The sequence below is a fragment of the Arvicola amphibius genome, chromosome 8 (genome assembly GCF_903992535.2).
Source record: "Arvicola amphibius chromosome 8, mArvAmp1.2, whole genome shotgun sequence".
Classification (NCBI taxonomy): domain Eukaryota; kingdom Metazoa; phylum Chordata; class Mammalia; order Rodentia; family Cricetidae; genus Arvicola; species Arvicola amphibius.
In genome coordinates this window covers 116,816,454-116,842,497 of record NC_052054.1, presented here as the reverse complement: position 1 = coordinate 116,842,497, position 26,044 = coordinate 116,816,454, and the positions used below count along the sequence as shown (strand labels likewise).

Genomic DNA, 26,044 nt, shown 5'->3' with positions numbered 1-26,044 from the left:
GTGGATGTATGGGGTGGGGGTGGGGCAGCATTTGGGTAATCAGGTGGATGTATGGGCTGTTACTGTCGGGCAAGAAGGGGAAGTGTGTGTGTGTGGGGGGGGGGCGGGGAGCATGGGGAGAAACAAGGTTTCCAAGGGCTCTTCTCCATATGCTGCATAGGAAGGGCACAGGAGAGGCCTGGGAGAAGACAGGGCAAACCCTGATGACAACCTAGAAATGACAGAACAGGGATCCAGACACGTCTGTTAACTGGTAATCTTCTGTTTCACATGCTTACAGAGCAGTAGACACAGGAACACATGCAATTAGGTACAAATGTTCAGAAAATGCTGGAAGAAAATCAGACTTGAAACCGTAAGAAGGAAGAGATGATGGAGTGAATAAAACAGAGCCCGTATAGTCAGGGGCTCTGGTGCAACAATGGTAAACACTGGAGATCCAGGCAAGGCTAAAACCATAGTGCTACTCAAGAAATCAACGTTTTAGTCCAAGCCTATCTTTTTATAGCTATTAATTTTAAAGGCCAGAGTCTCAAGGGTGGGGAGTGTGTTCCAGCCACACTAACATCCCAAAGCCAGCCCTCCGCCAGGCCCTAAACTCAGGTTAGCTACAGTCCCAGTTTGCATATCTTGGACTATAATGTTCTTCCTAAGCCAGAGGTGGGGTAGGGGTTCAGCCTTCAGGTCCAGTCGGGGGAGCAGGAGGAGCAGGAGGGCTAGGATCTTCCAGCTTCACATCATGTAGGTGCACTGTGGGAGTAGTGGGGTCTTTGCCCACACCCTGGTTAGGGTCGGCCTGGTCAGGGTGGTGCCTGCGCACATGCTTGACCACCTGGAACTTTTGCTTGGCTTTGTAGCTGCAGAGGCGGCAGAAGAATGGGTGGCGGTCGGTATGGGTAAGGGCATGATGTCGCAGGCCAGCAGCCCAGCGGAAAGCACGGTGGCAAACATTGCAAACATAGGGTTTGGCCTCACTGTGCTTGCGTAGGTGGGTGCGCAGCAGGAAGCGCGTCTTGAATGCCTTGCCACACTGCTCACACATGAAAGCCCGTGCCTCTCGGTGCCGTGTCTCCCGGTGTACACGCAGCGCATCAGCCCGGTTGGTGCAGTACTCACACTCGGGACACTGGTATGGCTTCAGTCCTATAGGACAAACACACACAACCATGAAGAGGGAAGAACAAGGATCAGTGGCTCATAAAGTCAGTATGAGACCTGGATATAAAGAACACAGCACAAGCTAATGACCATTCTTTTTTTTTTTTTTTTAAAAAAAAATGACCATTCTTTTCTGACATTTTGGGGTCCTTCTCCACTGAGTCCTTATGGATACACAGGTCCCAGTGGATGCTGATGACCAACTGAACTTCTAGCCAACTAGCCTTCCTTATAGTAAAGAATACTCAATTATGGGGCTGGAGAGATGGCTCAGCGGTTAAGAGCATTGCCTGCTCTTCCAAAGGTCCTGAGTTCGATTCCCAGCAACCACATGGTGGCTCACAACCATCTGAAATGAGATCTGATGCCCTCTTCTGGCCTGCAGGCAGACACACAGACAGAATATTGTATACATAATAAATAAATAATAAATAAATAAATAAATAAAACTCAATTATGACAGGGTTATTAAATGGGAAACTCCAACACTTCTTTGGTCATGTGACAGTATAGAACTTAAAGACTCCATTGGGACACTTTTCTTTAAATTCAAAACTTTTTTTTTTTTTTAAATTTTTAACTTTCTTTTATTTGCATTAGTGTGAGGTGTCAGATGCCCTGGAACTGGAGTTACAGACAGTTGTGAGAGGCCATGTGGGTGCTGGGTATTGAACTCGGGTCCTCTGGAAGAGCAGCCAGTGCTCTTAATAGTGCTTGACCCACCTCTCCAGTCCCCTAGATACATTTTTTTTTCTTTTTTAAGTTCTTTTTGGTTTTTTCAAGACAAGGTTTCTCTATAGCTTTGGTGCCTATCCTGGAACTAGCTCTTGTAGACCAGGCTGCCCTTGAACTCACAGAGATCTGCCCGCTTTTGCCTCCTGAGTACTGGAATTAAAGGTGTGCACTACCACCGCTCAGCTCATTAATTGCACTTTCTTATCAAACTGAAAAAATATAAGAGAAACTAACCGGGTGGTGGTGGCACATGATTTTAATCCTAGCACTTGGGAGGCAGAGGCAGGCTGATTATGTATGTTTGAGGACAGTCAGGGTCATACACAGAACGCCTGTCTCAAAAAACAAAACAAAACAAAAACAAAAAAACAAAAAATATTCAAAAAAAAGATAAAGATAACTCCTCTATATATGGGGGAAGCATATGCCATAATCAAAGGTACCCAATCATTAATCTTTTACAGAGAACCCATGATTTGTGAATTCCATACACTAGAGAGGAAAGACAAATTAAAAATAGGGAACTTAGGGCTGGAAAGATGGCCCAGTAGTTAAGAGCACTGATTGCTCTTCCAGAGGTCCAGGGTTCTATTCCCAGCACTCACACGGCAGCTCACAAGGGTCTGTAACTCCAGTTCCAGGGTATCTGGCATCCTCACAGACAGACACGCAGACAATGCACATTTTAAAAAAAAGTGCGAGGGGAAGGGGTGGAAGCTCTCACCTTTCTCCTCACTTATAATCATTTTACCACATTCACGCAGAAACCAAGTATCTCTCAGCAGTCACTCAAACTGAGTTGGAGGGTCTCCGTGTGTGTGAACTTGTATCATAATCACAGGAAAAGCTTTTGTAAACACATTTGCCCAGGCCTTCAGCTTTACCCTTTCTTTGGTGTCACTGGGCTGGCGAGCCAGAAGTATGTCTTCTTCCTGTGTGGTCCCTATTCCCAGGGTGAAAACTGATGTAGGCTCTGAGTGAGGACATCCAACATCTCATGGAGGTTAAGTTTGTCAAAGAAGAGGGAAACCCTTTAAGCAAGACAGTAACCGACACACACACTTACCTGTGTGTTTGGTCATGTGGTACTTGAGTTGGTTGACCCACTTGCACTTGTACCCACACTCAGGGCACAGGTACTTCCGCTCCTCCTTATGGATCCGCATGTGGTACTGGAAGGAAGAGCAAATGCGAATGTTTCCTCCCCATAACAGGAAGCTTCCCTCAGGGCTCAGTTGTTTCTTACTAGCTATGCTGTGGGGTAAGCTAACCTCTAATTCTGTTTAATAATCTGTAACACAGGTACAAGTATCTATCTCTTTGTGTGTATGTATGTGCTGTGGGGAACTATTAATACTTAATATTAATAAGCATATTAAGTATTCTTATTACTGAGTTCCCTAGCCAGTGACCTATGTTGTATTTTCAAATGATTAAAATTGCAGTACGAGGCATAAAAATAAGTGGTCAATAAATGTTACTGTTAATACCCAGATTATTCTCAAAGTATTAAATACTCTTATCACATTGAGAACAGTTATGGAATTTATCTTTACGAAAGTGCATAGAGTTGTATTATTTCCCCCTCTTTTTTAAAGATTCATTTATCTATTATGTATACAGTGTTCATGCCTGCAGGTAAGAAGAGGGTGTCAGATCTCATTACAGATGGTTGAGAGTCACCATGTGGCTGCTGGGAACCGAACTCAAAACCTCTGGAAGAAGTCAGTGTTCTTAACCACTGAGCCATTTCTCCAGCCCCTGTATTATCCCTTTTACAGATGAGGAATCTCTTAAGTTTTGAGACGTTAAGGGACCTATCTAGAGTCACAAGCGAATATGTGTAATTGTTAAGGTTACAGAATCCAGGATACTTGATAAATGACTTAGCAATTAAGAGCACTGGTTGTTCTTCCAGAGAACCAGGGTTTAGTTTCCAGCACCCACATAGCAGCTCACAACTGTCCTTAATTCTAGTTCTAGAGGATCCAACACCTCTTCTGGCTCTACAGGCACCAGGCTCATGTGTGATACACATACATACACATATACACACACACCAAAAAAAAAGTTACAGAATTCAGAGCCTACATTGACCTTACCTTGAGGCGAGAAGGGTCAGCACAGGCATAGGAGCAGAGGTGACAGCGGTAAGGCTTTTCCCCAGTGTGAATACGGCTGTGCCAAGTGATCTTCTGCCGGTTTTTGGTGCTGTAGGCACAGTCAGTGCACTTGTAGAGCCGGGTGCCTCCATGCCCCTTTACATGGTGATCCAGCACCAACTGATGGCGACATGAAAAGTCACAGAAAGGGCAACAAAGAGAGGGCTGGCCAGCATCCCCATCCCCACCTGAGGCGGCCGCTGAAGTCTCCTCATGCTGGTCCAGGTAGTGCTTCACCAGGCCTACTCGCTCCCGGGCAGCAAAGTTGCAGAACTGGCAGCGGTGACTGAAATGGTGTTGCCTCCGATGCTCATCCAGTGCTGGCCGGCTAGGGAAGGCCTCCTGGCAGGTCCCACACTCCAGCCTTGGGTGCTGTTTGCGGGTGTGTCCTCGTAGGCTGGCAGGACTGGGGCAGAGCAGGCCACAGTGGGAACAGTGCAAGGGGCCCTCAGTGGCCTCTACAGGACAGCCAGGGGATGGGTGTGCAGGTTCTGGGTGGCGGCGCAGAGCGTGCTGCTTCAGTGCTGTTTCTGAGCTAAACTGGGCCTCACACTGAGAGCAGGAAAAGGACGGGGTGCCTTGGTGGCAGCTGTTGACATGGCGAGTGATGTCATGGCGAAGATATCCACTGTAGTCACAGAGTGGACAGAAGTGGGTGGGTGTTTTGTCATGTACTCGCAGTCGGTGCAAACGCAGTTTTGAGTTGGTGCCAAATGTCTGTGGGCAGGAGCTGCAAGGGATGCGGCCAACACCCGTGTGTCGAGACTGGTGGGCCTCTAACCGGTACCGTCTAGTAGTAGAAAAATCACAGAAAGGGCACTGATGTGGCTTCACACCCTCATGTTTGAGTCGCCGGTGCTGCTGGAGGCACCGGCTTTGCTTGCAAGTAAAGCCACAGTCCTCACACTGCAGAAGGGGCCGGGGGCCAGAGGCTGGGGCTGCAGTGGGGTGCCTCCGCTTCTGATGGAGCCTCAGAGCAGCAGCAGCAGGAGCAACAAATGGGCAGAGACCACAGCGCAGATCTCCAGACTCAAGGGGGCAGCCTTGGGTCTGGTGAGTCCTCAGGGTTCGTTCCTGCTGACAGCTAAAAGGACACGTGGGGCAGGAGAAGAGGGCACCCTTCTGTTTCTGAACCACAGCAGTGTCCCTATCCCCAGGGCTGGACTCTGTACTCACACTGTTCAAGAGCGCCGAGTCCCCATGGTTTAGGGGAACCATAACAGAATGGGTCTGGGGGCGCCCACGCTTTCTTCCCCGGCTGCGCTCCCCTCGGCAGCCTTCAGTCACATGAGAGGTAATAGAGGAGAGCCGAGAACAAAGGAATGTGCACGAACTGCAGTGGAACTTGCCTTGCTCAAAGTGGAACTTCTCAGAGGTCCCTGTGGGTAAGGACTTTCCTGTAAGACAGGCTGGGAAGTCAGAGGGTGTGGGTTGAGGTTCCTCTACTTCTGTCTCCCCAGGGAGCTCAGAAGGAACATCTTTTGGAAGCAGAAGCTCTACCTTTGATGGTAAAGGTGGGGGTTTCCCGCTTTCAGCATCCTGTGAGGCTTGGCTACCTGGAAGCTGAGGATGTAGCGTGGGAGAGACAGGGCTGGGCAAAGCCTTGTTCTTTTTAAGAAGAACAGGGCATTTTTTCATCATATGAGTGCTGAGGCCACGTTGTTGCTTAAAGCTAGCTCCACACTCAGAGCATAGCAGGGGTTCTCGGCGGCTTTGGCAACCCGATTTGGAGTGCAGAGTCAGGGCTTTCTCCCGGCGAGTAATAAAAGGGCAGTGTGGGCAGCGGAAGGCCCTTCCTTCTCCCTGGATCACCACCATCTGGACCCGGCCCTCCAGCACCAGGGCTTCTGCTTGTTCTTTGTCCTGTCTCCTCAGGGCCTTAAGTAGTGACTCTGACTCAGGAAACTGAGGCAGCGGTGCAGTCTCAGCAGACAGAGTTGCCCTGAATGTACTAGGGGTCTCCTCAGAGATTAGAAGATTTCTGGAGGGCTCAGAGACTAGCTTCTCCAGAATGGGCTCTTCTTCAGCAATCAAGCCGGGAGTCCTAACCCTTTCAAAGCTGGACAGTTCCGGCTCTTCCAGCCCATCTGGTCTTTCCATTCCAAGTGGTCCTGAGGGATCTAGAGGCCTGAACTCCACAGGTGCGGTTTCAGTGAGCTCCTCAAGGGGTGGTGGCTCTGCCACAGGTTCTAGCTCTACCCTCAAGGCCTCCAAGTGTAGTGTGCAGCCACCCTCCTCTGCCTCCCCTGGGCTGGGGCTGCCAACCAGGTTATCCCCTTGGGGAGCCTCAATAGCATCCTGTTTTTTGGTGCTGACCTCATTAGTTGTCTCTGGCAGGGCCTGATCCACACTGGAGTCTGCCACAATCCCATGTTCATGGTCTTGTCTCTCAGGCTGGGCTGACAGCTGGCTTGAAGGCCCTAAGTCTGATGGAGGTGCCAGGCACTGTCTGGCCCCCTCTGACTCTTGGCTGGCATTGCACAACTGCCATACCTGGTCCCCTGGCATGTAGCCATGGACCTTACGCTTGTGGAAGAAGAGTGTGGTGTTGCTGAAGGTACGGTAATCACAGAGGGCACAATGAAACTCACGGAGATGGGTGTGCTTGCAGTTCTCATGGCTCAGCAGGGCCTGCTTGTGGCGGCTCTGATAGCTGCAGTAGCGGCAGGGATAGAGTGGGGCAGGTGTGCCAGGGTGGTGCTGGGAAGCCATGTGCTTCTGGAGCTCATACTTCCGCTTGCACGCAAAGGCACACACCTCACACATGAGGGACTTGCCTTGGTGCCGCAGTTTGTGGCTGCTCAGCTGATCGGCCCGATGGCAGCGGTAAGAGCACTGGTTGCACTGGTATCTGGGGATAAAGACAAAGAGGAGTCAATCACAATAAATCCTAACAGTTAACAGTCACTGATTAAATACTGTAGGCCTGTTTGTGCTCTGTGCTGCACATGAACCATCTGATCTAACCTGCCTTTCACCATCCTGTGAAGTAGATATTTTCCCTTTAAAGAGTCTGCCTGAAGGTGTTCCCAAAGGAAGTGATGGGCAGAGACAGCTTAGCTTCAGGGCTGGGGCTCTCTATTCTGTACTGCATGTGTGTGTCGTGTTGTGACCCCCTACCCCAAGTGGGGCAGGTGTACCAGGATGGCAGTACCCACTTGGCTTCTAAGTAACTAAAGGCCCCATGGAGCAGGTTTCTGTACTTTGTTCTATTCCCCAGTGGAGGCATAAAAGCTACAGACCAAAGCAAGCCCCTGGGTAGATGTGCCTATAGGTTAGCGAATTTGCCCAGCTATTCCTGGATCTTGAAGTGACTACTTGGTGCCATTAAGTGTAGATCCATTTTCCTGAGACCAAATTCTGAGAACTCAAGTAATACTTTAAATGTGGGCTCTAAGGATTGAACTCATCAGACCTTCATGATTGCAGGCAAGCCCTTTACTGACTGAGCGATTTCCTCAGTCCCTCAAGTGACATTTTGATCTCTTTTCCTTCTCCTGGCCCAGAATGCTCTCACCATGCAGAATGGGCCACAGACACAGGGCTCAACTGTAGGTGATAGAGCTAAGATAGTGGGAGCAGAGATGGGTATTAGAAAAGAGAAAGCCATGGGGCCAGAGATGGAAACGTGTGCTCGTACCTGAGATCCCCTGCATGTTTCCGCATGTGTACACTCAGGTAGTGCTTCCACTTGGTGACATAGCCACATTCAGTACACATGTAATCCTTGGTGTTAGAATGGGTCAGCATGTGCTTGGATAGGTAGCTCACGTCTCGGCAGGTGAAGTCACACAGCTCACACTTGTGAGGTTTCTCTCCTTATATTATGTGGAGGGGAAAGAGCAAAGGTCAGATACAGATTTGAGTGCGTGGCCATATCATCTCTTGCAGTAAGTTTGCTATGATACCAGACACAGCAAACTTCACAGGAAAGAAGGCTACATTATAGCTGTCACAGATAGTTCTTCCAACTCCTATACCAATGAAGAGGAGGGAAAAGCAAAGAAAATTAAAAGTCTACCTTTGATTTTTTTTTTTTTTTTTTGAGACAGGGTTTCTCTGTGTAACCCTGGCTGTCCTGGAATTCGCTCTGTAGACCAGACCAGACTGGCCTTGACTCAAGAGATCCACCTACCTCTGTCTCCCACTGCTGGGATTAAAGGTGTGTGCCAAGCTTACCTCTGGTTTTTAGGAAAAGGTTGGCACCTGTAACTCAATCCCTTCTCATTTCCTAAGTAGAGATTAGAACAAGAGAAGAAATAGAATTGGAACTCTAGATTTCAATACAGTATGGCCAGAACAGCCAGCATTTCTACAATGCTCACTATGTGCCTGATCTTTGCATAAACTGCCTCCTATCAATGAGTCTTCATAACAACAATAAGGTGCTATTATTATCTCTGTTTTAGAGATGGGAAAATCAAGGCACAGAGAAATCACAAAGCCATTTTATTAAAAGGTGGGCCACATGGCCTTGGGCAGCCTGTTTCCTTGTTTCCAGAAAGGGAACAGCAAAATACAGGCCTCACAAGGTTGGTGTGAGTATTAAACAAAACCGAACACAGCTGCCGGGGTGCACAGTAACTCAAGGTTGATCAGTCCCAGCACGTGCTCAACAGCTGGCACTAAGAGGCTAGCGGCCATGTTCCTTCAAGACCCCTCCACTCCAACCACCTCTGCATGGCAAAGGGCACACAACAGCTCTCTATCTAAATTTAACTTCTCAATTAAATTTTTCTCTCTTATCTTTACCTGCCTTGTTTATAAGATTGTTAAGGATAAAATAGGCTAATACATGCAAAAGAACATTTATTTTATTTTGTTTTATTTATTTATTGTGCATATAGTATTCTGCCTGCAGGCCAGAAGAGAGCACCAGATCGCATTACAGATGGTTGTGAGCCACCATGTGGTTGCTGGGAATTGAACTCAGGACCTTTAGCAAAGCAGGCAGTGCTCTTAACCACTGAGCCATCTCTCTAAACCCCAAAAGAACATTTTTAAACTATGTTAACACTACACAGATACAGGTTTTAGGAAAAGGCCTTAGAAACTACACTCTGTGATAAAACTGTGCAGAAATGAACTGTCATTTATACAGGAACAACAATAGCTTTGACCAAACTATCTAAAAATTATTTTTCTAACCAGAGTTTTTTGTAGAATTGGCTTTATGGTTCATCAATGTATAGATGTTTGCAGAGATCAGAGATGATACTGTAGTAAGAAGCCTGATTTAGCTGTCATCTAAGGCTTCAGTAATGCTAGCAACCAATTAGAAGTCCAAGATAAAACAAGTCAATTTTCAGGTCACTAGATGTGACCATGTTCAGTTCTAAGGGAAGCCACATGCATATGGAAGGCTAATTACCCTCCCTTCTCCTGCTCCAACACTCTCAAAATTTGAATTATAAAGGAAGTTATCTGTCCTGGTCTGGAAGTTTTCACTCTATAAAAGGCTGGACTTTTCACTTCACCCATCTGCACTTGACTAGGGGTGGGGAGAACTGGACAAAAACTTAAGGGTAAGGAATGATTGTCTAATATTAGAAAACAGGTTTTTAAATCAGAGTACATGGATTCACTGACTTGACTACTTTGTTTAATGATATTCAACTTTTGCTTCACATCCTTACAAACTTGGAATATTAGAGTTGTGCCCATAAACCTGACGTCAAGTGAAACAGTGTATGCAAAGCCCTTTGTGTGATGCCTGCAGCAAAAGCTCATGCCAGCCATCACCTCCCCACCATTATTCTATCATCTCACCGGTGTGCAGCAGCATGTGTCGGATAAGCACCCTCTTGTGGGCAGTGGCAAAGCTGCACTCAGAGCACTGGTGGATCTTCTCATGAGCATGCATCTTGCCAACGTGGTCCTGGTAAGCTACTGGGTTGAAGGTGGCAAAAGGGCAGAAGGTGCACCGTAGCTCTTCACTGCCTGGGTGGCCTTGCTTCTTATGTTTGCGGAACAAGTGCTTATTGGAGCAGGCAAAGTCACAGTGGGGACAGTGGAAAGCGTAATGGCTCTTGTGGTGGGCTTCCATGGCTTCAGCTGTGGCAAAGAGCATGGGACACGAGTGATGGCGGCATTCCACAGCTCGCACTCCATGGGTCTCCTTTAGGTGCTTTACAAAGGCCTTCCGGTCGGGGGCTACGTAAGTGCAGCCCTCCTGAAAGCAGTGGAGGGGCAATGGCTCTGCTGCAGCTGCTGCTGTGTGGCTCTTGAGGTGCTCTTTGAGCGCTTGGCTGAGACGGAATTCCTCACGGCAGACAGGACAGGCATAGGTGTCTGAGTAGAAGTTGGAAATATCTTCGTGCATGCTGGCCATGTGGCGGTTAAGTGCATTCCTCTCGACGGCACTGTAGCGGCACAGAGGACATCGGTGGGCCTTCTCACCCAGCTCCCGCAGCAGATGGGTCTTGAGTTTGCTTTTGCTGGTAAAGAACTTCTGGCAGTTGGGACACTGGAGGCTTGGGTCTGGAAAGTGGAGATGCAGGTGCTCTACCAAATGGGTCCGCTTCTTAAAGCAGCGTTTGCATTCTGGACACATGTGTGTCTTGAAGAGGGACTCAGTACTGGAAGCCACATGCCCTTGCCGTCCCTGCTCTACACAGACAAGCAGAAAGATCAGCAGGGCTGTTGTGAAAGAAAGATCCTCAAAATGAGTGAGCAGAAAGAATGGTAAAGTACCCTAACCTTCCAAGTACTGGCTCACTAAGCTCAGAATAATTGAGAGCTGGTAAGAAATACAATCATATAAAAAAATTATTCACCAGACATAAGTATACATGCTGTGGGATGAATTTCAAGTGTTTCTATTGAGTTTGAAACTGGAAACAGAGATTCAGAAAAAAAGTTTTAGGAAGCTAGACAAAATGGATTGGTCATCAATAACCTGTGATATCTATACTATAAAAGAACCCCTTTTTCCTGTTAAAGAGGTCTATAACTGTACTGGATAGTTTTATGTCAACTTGACACAAACTAAAGTCATCAGAGAGGAAAGAACCTCCATTGGAAAATGCCTCCATAAGATTGGGCTGTGGGTAAGCCTGTAAGGCGTTTTCTTAATTAGTGATTGATGGATGGTCCAGCCCATTATGGGTGGAGCCAACCCCAGGTTGGGTTCTATAAGAAAGCAGGCTGAGCAAGTCATGGGGAACAAACCAGCAAGGAATACCCCTCAAAGGCCTCTGCATCAGCTCCTGCCTCCAGGTGACGTTTGAGTTCCTGTCCTGACTTTGTCCAACGGTGAACAGTAATACGGAAGTGTAAGCCCAATAAATCCTTCCTCCCCAACTTGCTTTATTATGGCCATGATGTTTCATTGACATCAGAAGGCCTAGCTAAGACACTGGCTGAAAAAATCCTGCCTACAAGAACAAATTGTACCACTGCCCTGTGTTACTAGATTACTTGATCTACTTATCGCTGCATGTTAGACTTTGACTTTGCTGTTGGTTTTATTTTTTATTTTATTTTTTTGTTTTTCGAGACAGGGTTTCTCTGCAGCTTTAGAGCCTGTCCTGGAGCTAGCTCTTGTAGACCAGGCTGGTCTCGAACTCACAGAGATCCGCCTGCCTCTGCCTCCCGAGTGCTGGGACTGCAGTTGGTTTTAAGTCCTTGAGATTAAACCCAAGGACTCACAAATGCTAAGAGCATACTCTATTGTTATTTCCCTAGCCCTAGATCTTGACCTTTGAGTCTAAGTGTAACAGAAAGAATACATGGATCTGAACTAAGGCTTGGAAAACCTAATCCTAATGCCTAAATGTCAGGCTCTCCACTATCTACTCTTGTCTACCACGAAGAGCTTCAACCTCAGTGATGTTATTACCTTCCAACTGCTGAGTTCCTTGGCTTTTATCTGAGACTTTCTGGGAGTCCTTTTGGGTGCCACTCTCCTCTTCCTCTATATCCTCCTCGGCTGACTCCTGCGCAGGCAAAGGTGTACCCACTTCCTCAGAAGGCTCTCCCTCTCCTGGAGTCAGCTTGGGAACTGGGGACACACAAAACTTGAAGTTCACAAGGGCCAATGACAGTACTGAATGTTGGTATTATACTTACTGGCAAGCAGAATTATCTTTCTCTCCTCTTAGCAGAATCTTGGATGCTAAGTAAATATATGTATTCTTATTCAAGGCAGAGATCTGAAGACCAAGAGTAAAAACCTATCCTAAAAACCTACGATAATACAGACTCAGATCCACTGAAGCTCAGAAGTTTGAAGTCACTGGGAAGGGACAGGACCTAAGAGGTAGACAAGAGTAGAATGTACTTCCTTTGTCCATGTCTCCAGAGCCAAAGGCTGGATGTTCAAGGCAGAGACAATACCCTGACTGTTCACTGTTTACTGAGGGGCCTAATTTGTACTTGAGGCTCATACCTTGCCCCTGCAAAGTCTTCTCTTTAGACATAAGAACAAGAAAGAGGCTCAGCAAGTCAAGTTCTCAGTCTGTCCTCTCCTGGACTAAGTTCTCTATTCCCTGCTCCTCCACTCACCTCATGCTGGCTTTGTTATTTGTGAGACTAAAAGGAGAAACTGATGCAGCAGCATCTTTCCTGAGATTTCTTTCTTTTGTTTTTTCAAGACAGAGTTCTCTGTGTAGCTCTAACTGTCCTGGAACTCACCATGTAGACCAGGCTGGCTTTGAACTCACAGAGATTTACTTGCCTCTGCCTCCTAAGTGCTGAGACTAAAGGCCTGTGCCCCACAGCCCAGCTGCAATTCCATCTTCTTAAGCAATGGTCTACATTCTGTCATACTCACGGAACAGACATACTGGAAACAAATGGGGTCTCTTATAAGAGACCAACTGTGGATACATTCTAGGCACGAGACTAGTGGGCCCCTGGTCCCCTACCTGGCAGCAGCTCCTGGGATGGAAGGCCCTGAGCAGCAGAAAGTTCTCCCCGTGTACTGGCTCCATGGCTCCGCTGATGCTGCCGGAAGAGTTTGACGTTGGAGCCCATGAAGCCGCAGTGGCTGCAGTGGAAAGGGTAATGGGCTTGCCGGTGCAGCTCCATTCCCTGCTGGCTCCCAAAAACCAGGGAGCAGCCCCGGAATGAACAGGGTACAGGAACTGCCTTGTGGGTCTGTCTCAGATGATGCTGCAGACCCTTGCGATCTTCAGCAGAGAACACACAGCCAGACTCTGGGCAGGAGAATGTGTTGGGAGGGACCCGGTGAATCTTGAAGTGGCTCTTCAAGGCCTGGGGCTGGACAAACTCTTGTCTACATACAGGACACGGCAGGGGGCTATCTGGCAGGTTGGGGTCCTGCAGAGGGCCATGGAGGGTGAGGTTGCTGGGGGGCAGCTCTACAGAACACGGGGGGCTAGAGAGGTCCTGCACAGCCTGAGTATGGGTCTCAGTGCACTGGTGCAGGGACAGCAGAGTAGGCTCTGCAAAGCTCTGTTCACAGCGCTCACAGAAGTAAACCTCCACCACCTTTACCAGGACACCTGCAGGCAGAGGACCGACAGAGAGAGGCACAGAATCAGATGGAACAAGACTTGAAAGAGTTAGTCACTAGTAGAAATGTAGGTAAATCTTTTTATAGTCATGGAGTACAGACAGATTTCAAGTTCGGCTTTGTACCTGGACTATAAGGTCAGGGAGAGCCTGTCTGGAATGTGTCTGGATTTCTAGTATCTGGTAAAATATTTGGTGAAAGATGTGTGCTTAGTGTGTTAATAAATCAATAAACAATAAAATCCAGAAAGCATCAAGAAAAAGTAAATTTGGGGCTAGGGAGATGGCTCAGTCAGCAAAGTGTCTGCCTCATAAGCATGAGGACTGAGTTCAGATTCCCAGCACGGATGGTGCAAAGACAGGCAGGTTTCTGTTTCTGGAGCTTACTGGCTGGCTAGCCTAGGCAAACCAAACTCATAAGCTCCAGGGTCAATAAGAAACACTTTCCGAAATGACTCAGTCAGTATTGGCCTTTGCCACCAAACCTGATGACCTGAGTTTAATCCCCAGAACCCACATGGTAGGAGAGAACTGAAGCCCACAAGTTATTTGCTCACACGCACAGATGCCCATATTATTATCATACCTCAGGTAAGATAATATGCAAAACAAAGAAATAAAAACGCAGGGAACAACTGAGGAAGATCCCTGACTCTGGCATCTGCACATGAGCATGCACGTGCACAAACATACACTGCTGCATACTGGTAAGATGGCTTCCACCCTTATGATGTGACAATGGTGATGCAGGTGATGGCTGGCAGGAGCGTTTGCTGTGCACCAAGCATCACACAATGGGCACTGCATACATGGTTTCACTTGACCTCAAGTTTAGGGGTTGATTCTCCTGTCTGCACCTCCCATCTCACAAACGAGTATTGGGCTCGAGATCCACGCTACTACATCTGTATGGCTTTTTGACGTGGTTCCAAGGATAAAATTCAGGTTTCTAGGGTTGCATAGCAAGCACATTTTTTAAAAGTTTTTTATTTATTATGTATACAGTGTTCTGCCTGCATGTATGCCTGCACTGCAGGCCAGAAGAGGGTACTGGAATGCATTATACAGATTACTACGAGCCACCATGTGATTGCTGGGAATTGAACTTAGAACCTCTGGAAGAGCAGCCAGTGCTCTAAACCTCTGAGCCATCTCTACAGCCCTGTGGCAAGCATTTTTATCTGCTGAGTCATCTCATAAACCCATGAGACAGGTGATATGTAACTCAGGCTGACTTATGTAGCTTAGTCTAGGCTTGAATTCTAGATCATTCTGCCTCAGTTTTCTGAGTACTAAGATTAAAGGAATCCTCGGATAACAGACATAACAGCATACTCACCCATCAAAGTTATATTTGTGTGTGACTACCTATTAAATATACCATATATTTTTAACCAATTCATGGTATTTCAGAGAACTAATAAATCAAACTAAAATTCTGCCCTGATGGACTAAGAAAATGTTTCTAGCAACAATAACAACAAAACAACAAAGTTGCCTTATACATCTCATTCCTATATGCATAAATGTCTTCCAATAAGAGAGGTTCCTGGAGTGAATTACTGTCAGAATGTGTATTATTGTAAAATTCACTATGTAGCCAAACTGACCTTCAAAAGCTTAACTTAGGTTGCAATGCAGCTGGGTGATAGCACAATAATTAGCTACCATGTAGAAGAACCTGGATTCTATACCTCAGCACACACATACACACACACACACACAAAAAAAAGAATATTATTTTATATTCTTCTAAGAAAAATGTGGTACATTTACACAATGTAGTACTACACAGCAGAAAAAAATGACATCTTGAAATTTCCAGGCAAATGGATGGAGCTAGAAAACATCATATTGAGTGAGGTAACCCAAACACAGAAAGACAATTATCATATGTACTCACTCATAAGTGGTTTTTAAACATAAGGCAAAATTACAATCCCAGAGAACCTAGACAACAATGAGGACCCTAAGACAGACCATACGTGAATCTAATCTACATGAGAAGTAGAAAAAGACAAGATCTTGGGAGCATGGGGACCACAGGAGAGGGCTGAAGGGGAGGGGAGTGGAGAAAAAGCACAATAAAATCAATCAGGGCTGGAGAGATGGCTCAGAGGATAAAAGCACTGGCTGCTCTTCCAGAGGTCCTGAGTTCAATTCCCAGCAACCACATGGTGGCTCATAACCATCTGTAATGAGATCTGGTGCCCTCTTCTGGCCCACAGGGATACATGCAGGCAGAATATTATATATATAAAATAAATAAATCTTTAAAAACTAAAAAAATTAAAATCAATCAATCAATCAATCAATCAAGTTCTAAGATTATAGTAGCTGGGCATGGTGGCATATACCTTTAATTACAAAACTAGGGGGGCAGAGGCAGGCAGACCTCTGTTCCAGGCCAACCAGAGCTACATAGCGAGATCATATCAAAAACAAACAAAAACCCAAAGTTGCAAGATATTATGTATCCTTACATAGCCTCTTCTCAACTCTAGGAGTTTTTTTTTTTTTTTTTTTTTTTTGGTGGAGACAGGGTTTCTTCAGAGAAAGAAGTAGTTTTGGCTGTCCTGGAGCTCACTCTGTAGACCAGGCTGGCCTTGAACTTGTAGAGATCCGCCTGCCTCTGCTTCTTGAGTGCTGGAATGAAAGGTGTGTGCCACCAATGCCTGGCCTACTCTACAAATTTTTTTAAAGATACTCAGTTTTGGCTAAAATTGAGAAGCAAAAATAGCATTTTATGAAACTAAGCATTTTTCCATAGGGCTATTGTTTATCTTTATTTCTTCTTTGTGAACTGCATGTAGAGTAATTCATATCCATTCATTTATTCCCTCTCTCCCCTCAAGACAACATCCTGCAGTGCAGCCCTGGCTGGCCTGGAATTCACTATGTAGACTCTGGCTTAGAATAGTTAACAATCCTCCTCACTTCTGGAAATAGAGGTATGTACAAAAAAACAATCAAACAAAAAAACCAAAAACAAGGCCAATGAACTCTAAAATTTAAAAATAGTTTTTATTTTTTATTTCTTAAAAATATTCAGTTATATGAAATGTGTCCATATGTGCATATGTTTGGAGGTCAGAGGACAACTTGTAGGAGTTGGTTCTTTCCTTTCACCAAGTGGATCCTGGGGATTGAATTCAGGTTATCAAGCTTTGTGGCAAATGCCTTTAATCACTGAGCTGTCTTGCCAGACCCCTTAACCTGACACAGGGTCTCACTATGTGGCACTGGGTGGTTTTGAACTTACAGATATCAGCCAACCTCTGTCTCCCAAGTATTGGGATTAAAAGTGTGCACCACCACATAGTCCATTCATGCTCTCTCTTTGTTCCCCAAAAAGAAGTTAATGATTTTTGTTTTGTTTTATTTTGTTTTTTTAAGACAGGGTTTCTTTGTGTTGCTCTGGTTGTTGGAACTTGTCCTGTAGACCAGGCTGGCCTCAAACTCAGAGATCTTCCTGCTTCTGCCTCCTGAGTGCTGGTATTAAAGGCGTGCACCACCAATGCCCGGCTCAGTCTATAATTCTTACATGGTCAAATTACCTATTTTTTCCCAGCATCCTTTGCTATTATCCTAAACTGTCAGAAGACAAAGTTTCCAGCTGTAACTGAAAAGTAACAGTTAAAGTATAGGACATTTCCTAAAGGGGATTTTTTAGATGTAGAAAGAATGAAGGGAATGTCCTATTCAGACAGCAGCCCTGGGTAAGCACAGTACGTTACACACTTGAAACTAGGACAAGGAAACACCAGGGACTTCTGGAAAGCCCTGCAAAACTGAAGATGGTTGACCAGGTTGGGCCTCTGACCTAATGACTGGCTGGTTTAGGGTCAGTATGGAATAAAGAATCCCAAAGACTATCAGAGCAAGGACAAGCCAGAATAGACACAGGTGTCTTCTGTTCTAGCAGACACAAAGCTCTCAGAGGGAAAACTTTGCCAAAGGTTTGTTACAAGGCTGTATGCTACCTTGCCAGCCTTCCATCAACATGCATCAGCTGCAAACCAAATTATAACATCTCCGGGTATAAAAATAGCATGCAACCTTGTGTTCTCATCACATTCAAAGAGATGGACCAAAAATAGCACAGATAAAAAACTCAGGCTGTGTCCCACTGGCCTGGTAGCAACTATGTTTGTACCTGAGGTGTCTCCAGAAGCTCCTGGGGTCAGGGATTCAGCTACTGCTTCCACAATGATCTCCATGTTCCCTGAACTTTCTTCAGTAGCTGTGGCCTCTACCAGGAGGCAGCCTGGGTCAGCAGGCAAAGGTGCAGGCTCCCCAGAAGCACAGGTATTCTGGACAGGGCCCAGGATTCCATGGTTTGAGAGAGGTGGGGGAATCAACAATAGCTCAGAGCATAGTCCATCCATCTCCCCAGTGCCGTTAGCCAGCTGGGACGCCAACACAGGGTCTGTCATTATCATTGACTTCTGTGTTGTGGTCTCCTAAATGCTGACAAATAGCCAGGAAAAAAAAATACACACATGGTTAGAACTCTCAACTTCTCCGAAGCTGGCCCACACATTTAGGCATTTCCATTCATGGCGACATGCCATACTTTATTATCCTAAATATTCTCAAAGCAACACTGAACACAGTATAAAATGAGACTGAAGTCAGTATTAGTAGAGAACAAGTTGAGGCCAACATTAAAGACTACAGGTTGTTTCTTGTTAGCTAAGTGATGACTACAACAAGACTAAGTAGGGCCAGAGGCTCTCATTGTTCTCAGTGCAGATATAAAGCCACTGCTTCACTTGCGGTCCTCGTTGCCCTGCCTCTCAGACAACAACCCCCTCAGCCCCCCTAAGCAGATGATTTGCCGAATTCTGATGCGTTACATTTTGTTTTGCTTGCTCCCCACTTTCTTGCCTCTTCCATTCAGTGCATTTCAGTCTCTTTGTCTAGCTAATCACACAAACCTACTCCTTAAGAAAGTATCATTTCTGCTGTGAATGCTTCCTAATATTCTGGATTTCCTCTCTTTCGGGTCCCGACAGCCTTTGTATGTAACTCCATCAGGAACCATACTGCACTATTTTTTCCCTATCTGTCTCTCTTCCTAGCTGTACAGCTCAACTAGCTTCAAATATGGTACGTAGCTGAGGATGACCTTGAACACCCAGTATCGCATCTAATGAGTGCTGGGAAGTCAGGTGTACACAACACCTGTTTGTAAGATTCTATTTTTTATATGTGTGTTGATATGTGCACATGCGTGCAGGTGCCCGCAGATTCCAGAAGAGGGTACTGGATTCCCCTGAAGCTGGAGTGGCTGTCAGACGCTGGAAATGGATGCTAGAAACTGAACCCAGGTCCTCGGAAAGAGCAGCATTCACTCTTAACCACTGGACGACTTCTCCAACCTCACATCTTTCTTTCTTTTTTAAGTGCGGGACTGGGGATCAAACCCAGGGCTTTGTGCATGAGAGGCGAGCACTCTACAAATGAGTTACTATACATCCCAACACAGGATGTGGTGCTTTCTCATTTTAGCGAACACAAGGCAGACATACAAAAATTCTAGTGACCAGATGAATTGAAGTAAACCCAGATATTTTAAACCAAGGTGTCAAACCAGTGTTCCTTCACATACAAGGTAACTTTTAAAAAAAAATATTTATTTATTATATATACAATATTCTGTCTGTGTGTATGTCTGCAGGCCAGAAGAGGGCACCAGACCTCATTACAGATGGTTGTGAGCCACCATGTGGTTGCCAGGAATTGACCTCTGGACACCTTTTTTTTTTTCCTTTTTTCTTTTCTTTTCTTTTTTTTTTTTTTTTTTTTTTTTCGAGACAGGGTTTCTCTGCAGCTTTAGAGCCTGTCCTGGAGCTAGCTCTTGTAGACCAGGCTGGTCTCGAACTCACAGAGATCCGCCTGCCTCTGCCTCCCGAGTGCTGGGATTAAAGGAGTGCGCCACCACCGCCCGGCCTCAGGACACCTTTGGAAGAGCAGGCAATGCTCTTAACCACTGAGCCATCTCTCGAGCCCCCACAAGGTAACTTTTGAACTCACCAACTTTCTAAGGCCTCCAGAACCTAACACAACCAAGAAGCGAATTAAGCTAAAGGCCCTGTTAGACGCAGCTGAAGTAAGTGAGATACTTTTAAAAATTCTTAACACTCAGGAGGCAGAGGCAGGTGGATCTCTGTGAGTTCGAGGCCGGCCTGGATTACAAAGTGAGTTCCAGGCAAGTCAAGGCTCTTACACAGAAAAACCCTGCCTCAATAAACCAACCAACCAACCAAAACAGAATGACAATAATTACTTGATGAAATCGGGTCACCAAGGTGGAATGAGACCCAGGTGAGGGCCGCTATTCCTTATTCTGTAGAATCTCTCCATTCAAACCAGTAAGAGCACACAGAAGTTCCGAAGGTGGCATGGAAGAGCACTTCCGTGGTTGGCGAGGCTCTTTGGAACCTACAGCTTCCACCGACGGCTTAGAATTGCTGCTCTGCCCAATTTTCCTGCTCCATCACGCAGCCTCAGGAAGATGCAGCGCTTGAGGCAGGAGTGTGCCAGAAAGAAGTAACGTGACTTCTTTGAGACTGGAGAACCAAGAGACATGAAAGCCTGGGGAACAAGGCGCCTCGATTCCCAAGCGCCTCTGGGCTTTGACTCACCGTGTGGCCTCGAACAGAAGCACTCGCGTCGATTCTCTGGGATTCAGCTTTCCTAGCTGTGAAGTGGAGGCGGCGACAGACAAGTCACGAGATGCAGCGAAGGAGAAAGGCGTTTAGGAACATGCAAGGCTTGGAATGATGCATCGTCACGATTATGGTCCTGAGGAGAGGCAGCGGATACCCGGGCGGGGCCCAGGGCGGTGACGCGAAGATGCCCCCGGGTCCCTCTCGTCGGCGTGCTCCCCCTCAGCACCTCCTCCCACCACCTGGGGGTCCCACCTCCCACGCCCACTCACGCTGGGGCTGGAGAAACTTTTACCTCCAGCTCGCAGCACCCGCACTTCCCTTGGTTCCCGCCGACAGCCGCTCTCTCACCTTCTACCCGAGAACCGGCGGGAGCTGCATCTCTATGGTCTGACTGCTACTGGAGCGGCTCCTTAGGGGCCTTTGGTGTGGCCGCCCTCGCCCCACGAGCCTCTGGGAATCTGACGTGCGGCAGTCACTCTGTCTCTCTTCGCGGCCGGTGCTACTCTATGGTTCCTCCCCCCCCCCCCCCCCCATGTCCTTGAGTACCCTAGCTCGGAGGCCCTAAGCGGAACCACCGAGAGTTGCAGGGTAGAGTGGCACAGACTTCGTGGTGGGTGTGGCGGGAAGTAGTTGTAGAACTCGGGGGCGGGGCCTAGCGGCGCTACCTCCGATTGCGGCCTGGTTTTACCATCGAGTCTGAGGGCCAGAGAGTCATTGCAGTAGGGGGCGGAGTGACAGGTTTACCCCGACCACGTTCCTGGAAGCCGGAGCTGTGTTGTGTAGCGTGTTTGGGAGACAGCTGCTGCCTGTCAGGCTCGGGAACCGGCAGCCAGAAGAGCTTCGTCAGTGGCTCTCTATGCAGAGGTGTTTTGGAATCCTAGATCCCAGCTCCGAGCCTTAGTGGAGGTCACGGCTGTCAAATCCCCGGTGGCCCGAGAGCCAGGCGGAGGACGAAGTGGCGGTAGTGGAGTGTCGCTGGAGAGGTGTGCAGGAAGTAATTAGTCCTTTTCCCTTGGGAATGGTCTACAGTTAGGCCTAGTCACATCTTACTGGGTTGAAATTGGAAAAGGCTCCGTGGAGGAAGTAGCCTATGAAATCTCAATAAGAATGCCGGGAATAAAGAAGGGGGCATTCGGAACCAACAGAACTGAATGGGCCAGAGGTAGGTAGTGATTTGCATATTTGTTGAACTGCTGGTAAAGATAGCTGTCCTAATGTGGAGGTCCGGTTGTGTTAGAATCCAATGGGAGAAAGTCACCGAGGGTGCTGGAGTAAAAGTGTGACAGAATTGGAGAGGGTCCCCAGTATGGTGGTTGAAGGTCCATTCAAATGCCACTTCAAGAACTAAAATTTAACTTGCATGTAATAGTTTAGTTGGGAAGTAACAAAAGTTTGAACAGTTCATTAGGAACTGGGTCTAAGAGAGAGGATATTTGAAGGACATTTTTTTAATATTTATTTATTTATTATGTATACAATATTCTGTCTGTGTGTATGCCTGCAGGCCAGAAGAGGGCACCAGACCTCATTACAGGTGGTTGTGAGCCACCATGTGGTTGCTGGGAATTGAACTCAGGACCTTTGGAAGAGCAGGCAATGCTCTTAAACTCTGAGCTATCTCTCCAGCCCTTGAAGGACATTTCTGATAGTAAGGCATATGGTCACTGATAGCTCAATGGAAAAAAATCATCTTTGTTGACTCCACTCAATGGGGACTCTTTCTGTCTCAGCTCTTGCCGGGGACCAAAGTCTTGTCTTTCTCGTAAACTGAAGTGAAGCTGTTTACATTGTTTTTTGGAGTTGAGAAAATCTCCAAACCTGTTCTTCTGGCAAAAGGTCTTCTATCTGAAGAGCAAAATGGGTTAGAGAGCTTAGAGTGTTTGCCCTGGCATCCCAACACCACCATATCTACTCCCCAAAGGATACTGCTGACCTGCCGTCTTGCTTCTGTGGGAGGAGGTGGGGCACATCTGATGGGTCTGGCTTCTAAACTAGTTTTATGCTTTCTCCCAGCTCTGCTGCTCTCCACCCCTAGGTTTTGACAGTGTCTCGGGGCCTGTAAGCATCTGTCATTTTTGTTTTTTGTTTTTGTTTTTTTCCCTTTCAAGATGCCATTCTCAGACTTTATTCTGGCCCTAAAAGACAATCCCTACTTTGGGGCTGGATTTGGGCTGGTAGGTGTGGGCACAGTTCTGGCTGTGGCCCGGAAAGGAGCCCAGCTGGGTCTAGTGGCATTCCGGCGCCATTACATGATCACACTGGAAGTCCCTGCTAGAGACAGAAGCTATGCCTGGTTGCTTAGCTGGCTTACCCGACACAGCACCCGCACCCAGCACCTCAGTGTTGAAACCTCATACCTGCAGCACGAAAGTGGCCGAATCTCCACCAAGTTCGAATTTATCCCCAGCCCTGGAAACCACTTCATTTGGTAAGACTGGAAGCTAGGAAGGGCTCTGAAGACAGGACAGATTGATGGAGGAAACTGGGTCACTTTGACAGTTTTATTCAGGTATCAGGGGAAATGGATCCGGGTACAGCGAAACCGAGACATGCAGATGGTGGACCTGCAAACGGGGACTCCTTGGGAATCCGTCACCTTCACAGCCCTGGGCACGGACAGGAAGATTTTCTTCAACATCCTGGAAGAAGGTATGAGATGGTACAGGCAGGCGCAGGCTTTTGCTGGGGCTTTCAGGAGTGGGGCCATTGGGCATCAACAGCTTGAAGAGGAGGAATAAGAATCCAAATACTTGGGAGGAGGTTACCAGGACAGAGCTCTCCTTAATTGCAGATTCAGCTGTAATTAGGAGACTTCCGGTCTCATCTCCTTGCTTTCAGCTCGAGCACTGGCCCTGCAACAGGAGGAGGGGAAGACAGTGATGTACACAGCTGTGGGTTCTGAATGGCGCACCTTTGGTTATCCACGCCGCCGCAGGCCACTGGATTCTGTAGTCTTGCAGCAGGGTCTTGCTGATCGAATTGTCAAAGATATCCGGGAATTCATTGATAATCCCAAGTGGTACATTGACAGAGGTAAGAAGCAGCTGGGATCTGGGCTAGTCTGTAGCCAGATGAGATGACAGAAAATTCTAGCTCCGGAAATGGGAAAAGAAACCTTGTTTCTTTTGATGCTAAGACCTCCAGACTAATAGGGAACAGAGCTGAGGTGGAATATGGACACCTGGACAGGATTCGCTTTAGGTTTTATTTGTCTTGTTTATGTCCCTAGGCATTCCCTACAGACGTGGCTACCTTCTTTATGGGCCCCCTGGTTGTGGGAAGAGCAGTTTTATGTGAGTAGTCCAATTCTCTCAACTCTGAACCACAGTCTTTGCAGAAGAACTGCCCTGATAGGGTGGGGAGAGAGGCATGGGTCTGGGAACTCTGAGCCAGGGTAAACGAGATATCCACAACATCGGTGGGTAGTACCGGAGACTTGGGCCTCTGAGGCAGACCTCCTGGGAGTCCCAAAGAGCCTTCAGGTTGCCTAGGCCCTCCTTCTGTGTGTCTGTCCACAGAACCGCTCTGGCTGGAGAACTGGAGCACAGCATCTGCCTTCTCAGCCTCACAGACTCTAGCCTCTCAGATGACCGGCTCAACCATCTGCTGAGTGTTGCCCCCCAGCAGAGCTTGGTGCTCCTGGAGGATGTGGATGCTGCTTTTCTTAGTCGAGACTTGGCCGTGGAGAGTAAGTAGAAGATGCTGGGTACGGGGACTCTTTTGTCTAGCTGATTTAGTGTGTGGCACATGCACGTGGAGTCAGTTCCCACCTTGTTGAAGAAGTGCCTCTCTGGGCTCCGCCATACTCCTGTCTCCACTCTCAACATGCCGCAAGACTTCGATCTGTGCCCCTGCATCCAGCACTTTCCCTGGATTCTGAGACCAGACTTGCATCTTCAGGCTTGCGCAGATAGCACTTTTAATCATAAAGCCTTCTCCCTGACCCAGGAAAGTAGTTCTTACTTAAGATACTGAGGGTCAGAAGGAAATGAGGAAGAGCGGAAGCAGGAATTTTTGGAGGCCTGAGTCAGCAACAAGAGGTGCTGATAAGTAGGTAACTGCAGAGGGGACTGGAGCACGATTTTAGCTAAGACATGCCCATTCACGTTCCTGTTGTCCCCAGACCCTGTGAAGTACCAAGGCCTAGGTCGCCTCACCTTCAGCGGACTGCTCAACGCTTTGGATGGCGTCGCCTCCACTGAGGCTCGCATTGTGTTCATGACCACCAACCACATCGACAGGTAAGGGGGAAGAAGGCAGAACTCCACTGCTATGCCTTGGGTGGGTGGGGGGTGAGGATTCCGTCTCTTTTGAGTGCTAGCAGGAGTGCTGGCTGTGACTCTGCTTTTCCTCTTAGGCTGGACCCTGCCCTGATCCGCCCTGGGCGAGTCGACCTGAAGGAGTATGTGGGCTACTGCTCACACTGGCAGCTGACCCAGATGTTCCAGAGGTTCTACCCGGGGCAAGCGCCTTCCTTGGCTGAGGACTTTGCAGAACATGTCCTTAAAGCTACATCCCAGATTAGTCCTGCCCAGGTGCAAGGCTACTTCATGCTGTATAAAAATGACCCTGTGGGGGCTATTGAGAATGTTGAATCTCTGAGGTGATTCCAGGCCACTATCTGCTCTCAAAAAAATCCATAAACACCAATCACACTAATCTGGTCTGTGACTTTCCCTCCCTCCCTTGCTGCATTTGTACTTGAGAATAAAACAGGGGTTGCAGTAGCAGTGCTACAAGATACACATACACAAATGATGGGGCCATGGCCGCAAGAGATTGGGAAAGAGGAGACTGACATGAATGGGGAAAATATATGCATTCACAAAAGGCCACCCAAGTAAGAGGCATTGTTGCCCCATGTTGTGGCACACTTTTTTTTTGTTTGTTTTTTGAGGCAGGGTTCTGTGTAGCCTTAGCTGTCCTGGAACTCACTCTGTAGACCAGGCTGGCCTTGAAGTCAGAAATCTACCTGCCTCTGCCTCCCAAAAGTCAGTATTAAAGGTGTGCCATTTGGCACATACTTTTAATTCCAGAGCTAAAGTAGTTAAGGTTGCAAAAAGCTCACAACTAACCTGAACTACACAGTAAGACCTTTTTTCCCTTCAAAACAACCAAGGGGCTTAGGATGTAGCTCAGGTGGCAGAATGCTAGCTTAGCATTCATAGACTGACCATGATGTAACCCTAGCACTCATGAGGTAGAGGCAGGAAGATCAGGGATTCTTCAGCTGCATAAACCTTGAAGCTAGTCTGGGCTACATGGGAACCCTATCTCCAGACAACCAATAGGTCAACAGTGTACCCCTGTAAATGTGGGTATGGACAGGGAGTTATACGCTGTGGTACTGCCCAAATGTCAACTGCAACCTCCTCAAAAATGACCACACTGGCAGGGAAGTAAGACCCTTCTCACTTTGGCATTTTTGGAGAACAGACTTAGAGCAAAGGTGAGAGCCCCCTGCCATACCCAAATCTTTTATTTTTTTGTCTTATTATGTATATAGTATTCTGTCTGCATGTTTGCCTGCATGCCAGGAAAGGGCACCAGATCTCATAGATGGTTGTGAGCCACCATGTGGTGACTGGGAATTTAACTCAGGACCTCAGGTAGCTAGGTAGAGATAGCTCTTATCCTCTGAGCTATCTCTCTAGCCCCCATACCTAAATCTTGTAGCAATTTAGGAAGAGCCATACCCAGCTTGCAACTGTCAGTAACTCCAGCTCTAAGTGATCCGACACCCTCAAACAGACATACATGCAGGCAAAACACCAGTGCACATAAAAGAAAAATAAGTTTAAAAAAAAAAAGCCAGGGCTGGAGAGATGGCTCAGT

At 47.3% G+C, this 26,044-nt stretch overlaps 2 protein-coding genes across 19 annotated transcripts; one reads left to right on the top strand and one right to left on the bottom strand.

Annotated features, from left to right (window-relative positions):
* Positions 1 to 242: 242 nt before the first annotated feature.
* Positions 243 to 20,711, bottom strand: Znf142 (zinc finger protein 142). 15 transcript variants are annotated; one of them, XM_038339369.1, is made up of 10 exons: positions 20,183 to 20,711; positions 17,689 to 18,002; positions 12,923 to 13,522; positions 11,896 to 12,057; positions 9,825 to 10,664; positions 7,696 to 7,873; positions 3,996 to 6,906; positions 2,960 to 3,065; positions 976 to 1,143; positions 243 to 857 (listed from the first exon to the last, which is right to left on the bottom strand). In XM_038339369.1, exons 2-10 carry the CDS (start codon positions 17,972 to 17,974, stop codon positions 733 to 735), a joined length of 5,376 nt encoding a protein of 1,791 aa, XP_038195297.1. In that variant the 5' UTR covers positions 17,975 to 18,002; positions 20,183 to 20,711; the 3' UTR covers positions 243 to 732. The 15 variants fall into 15 exon arrangements, 14 of the variants coding, with proteins under 14 accessions (XP_038195297.1, XP_038195292.1, XP_038195294.1 ...); XM_038339364.1 differs by having other exon boundaries at positions 243 to 1,143; positions 20,183 to 20,342; positions 20,502 to 20,711; XM_038339366.1 differs by having other exon boundaries at positions 243 to 1,143; positions 20,183 to 20,238; positions 20,502 to 20,711.
* A 205-nt stretch (positions 20,712 to 20,916) lies between these two features.
* Positions 20,917 to 24,868, top strand: LOC119820775 (mitochondrial chaperone BCS1). Of its 4 annotated transcripts, none has more exons than XM_038339385.1 (8): positions 20,917 to 21,192; positions 22,318 to 22,637; positions 22,719 to 22,858; positions 23,048 to 23,242; positions 23,439 to 23,502; positions 23,728 to 23,897; positions 24,333 to 24,450; positions 24,567 to 24,868. In XM_038339385.1, the coding sequence occupies exons 2-8, from the start codon at positions 22,318 to 22,320 to the stop codon at positions 24,814 to 24,816; spliced, it is 1,257 nt and encodes a 418-aa protein (XP_038195313.1). In that variant the 5' UTR covers positions 20,917 to 21,192; the 3' UTR covers positions 24,817 to 24,868. The 4 variants fall into 4 exon arrangements, with proteins under 4 accessions (XP_038195313.1, XP_038195312.1, XP_038195310.1 ...); XM_038339384.1 differs by having other exon boundaries at positions 22,223 to 22,637; XM_038339382.1 differs by having other exon boundaries at positions 20,917 to 21,371.
* The last annotated feature ends 1,176 nt before the right edge of the window (positions 24,869 to 26,044 follow it).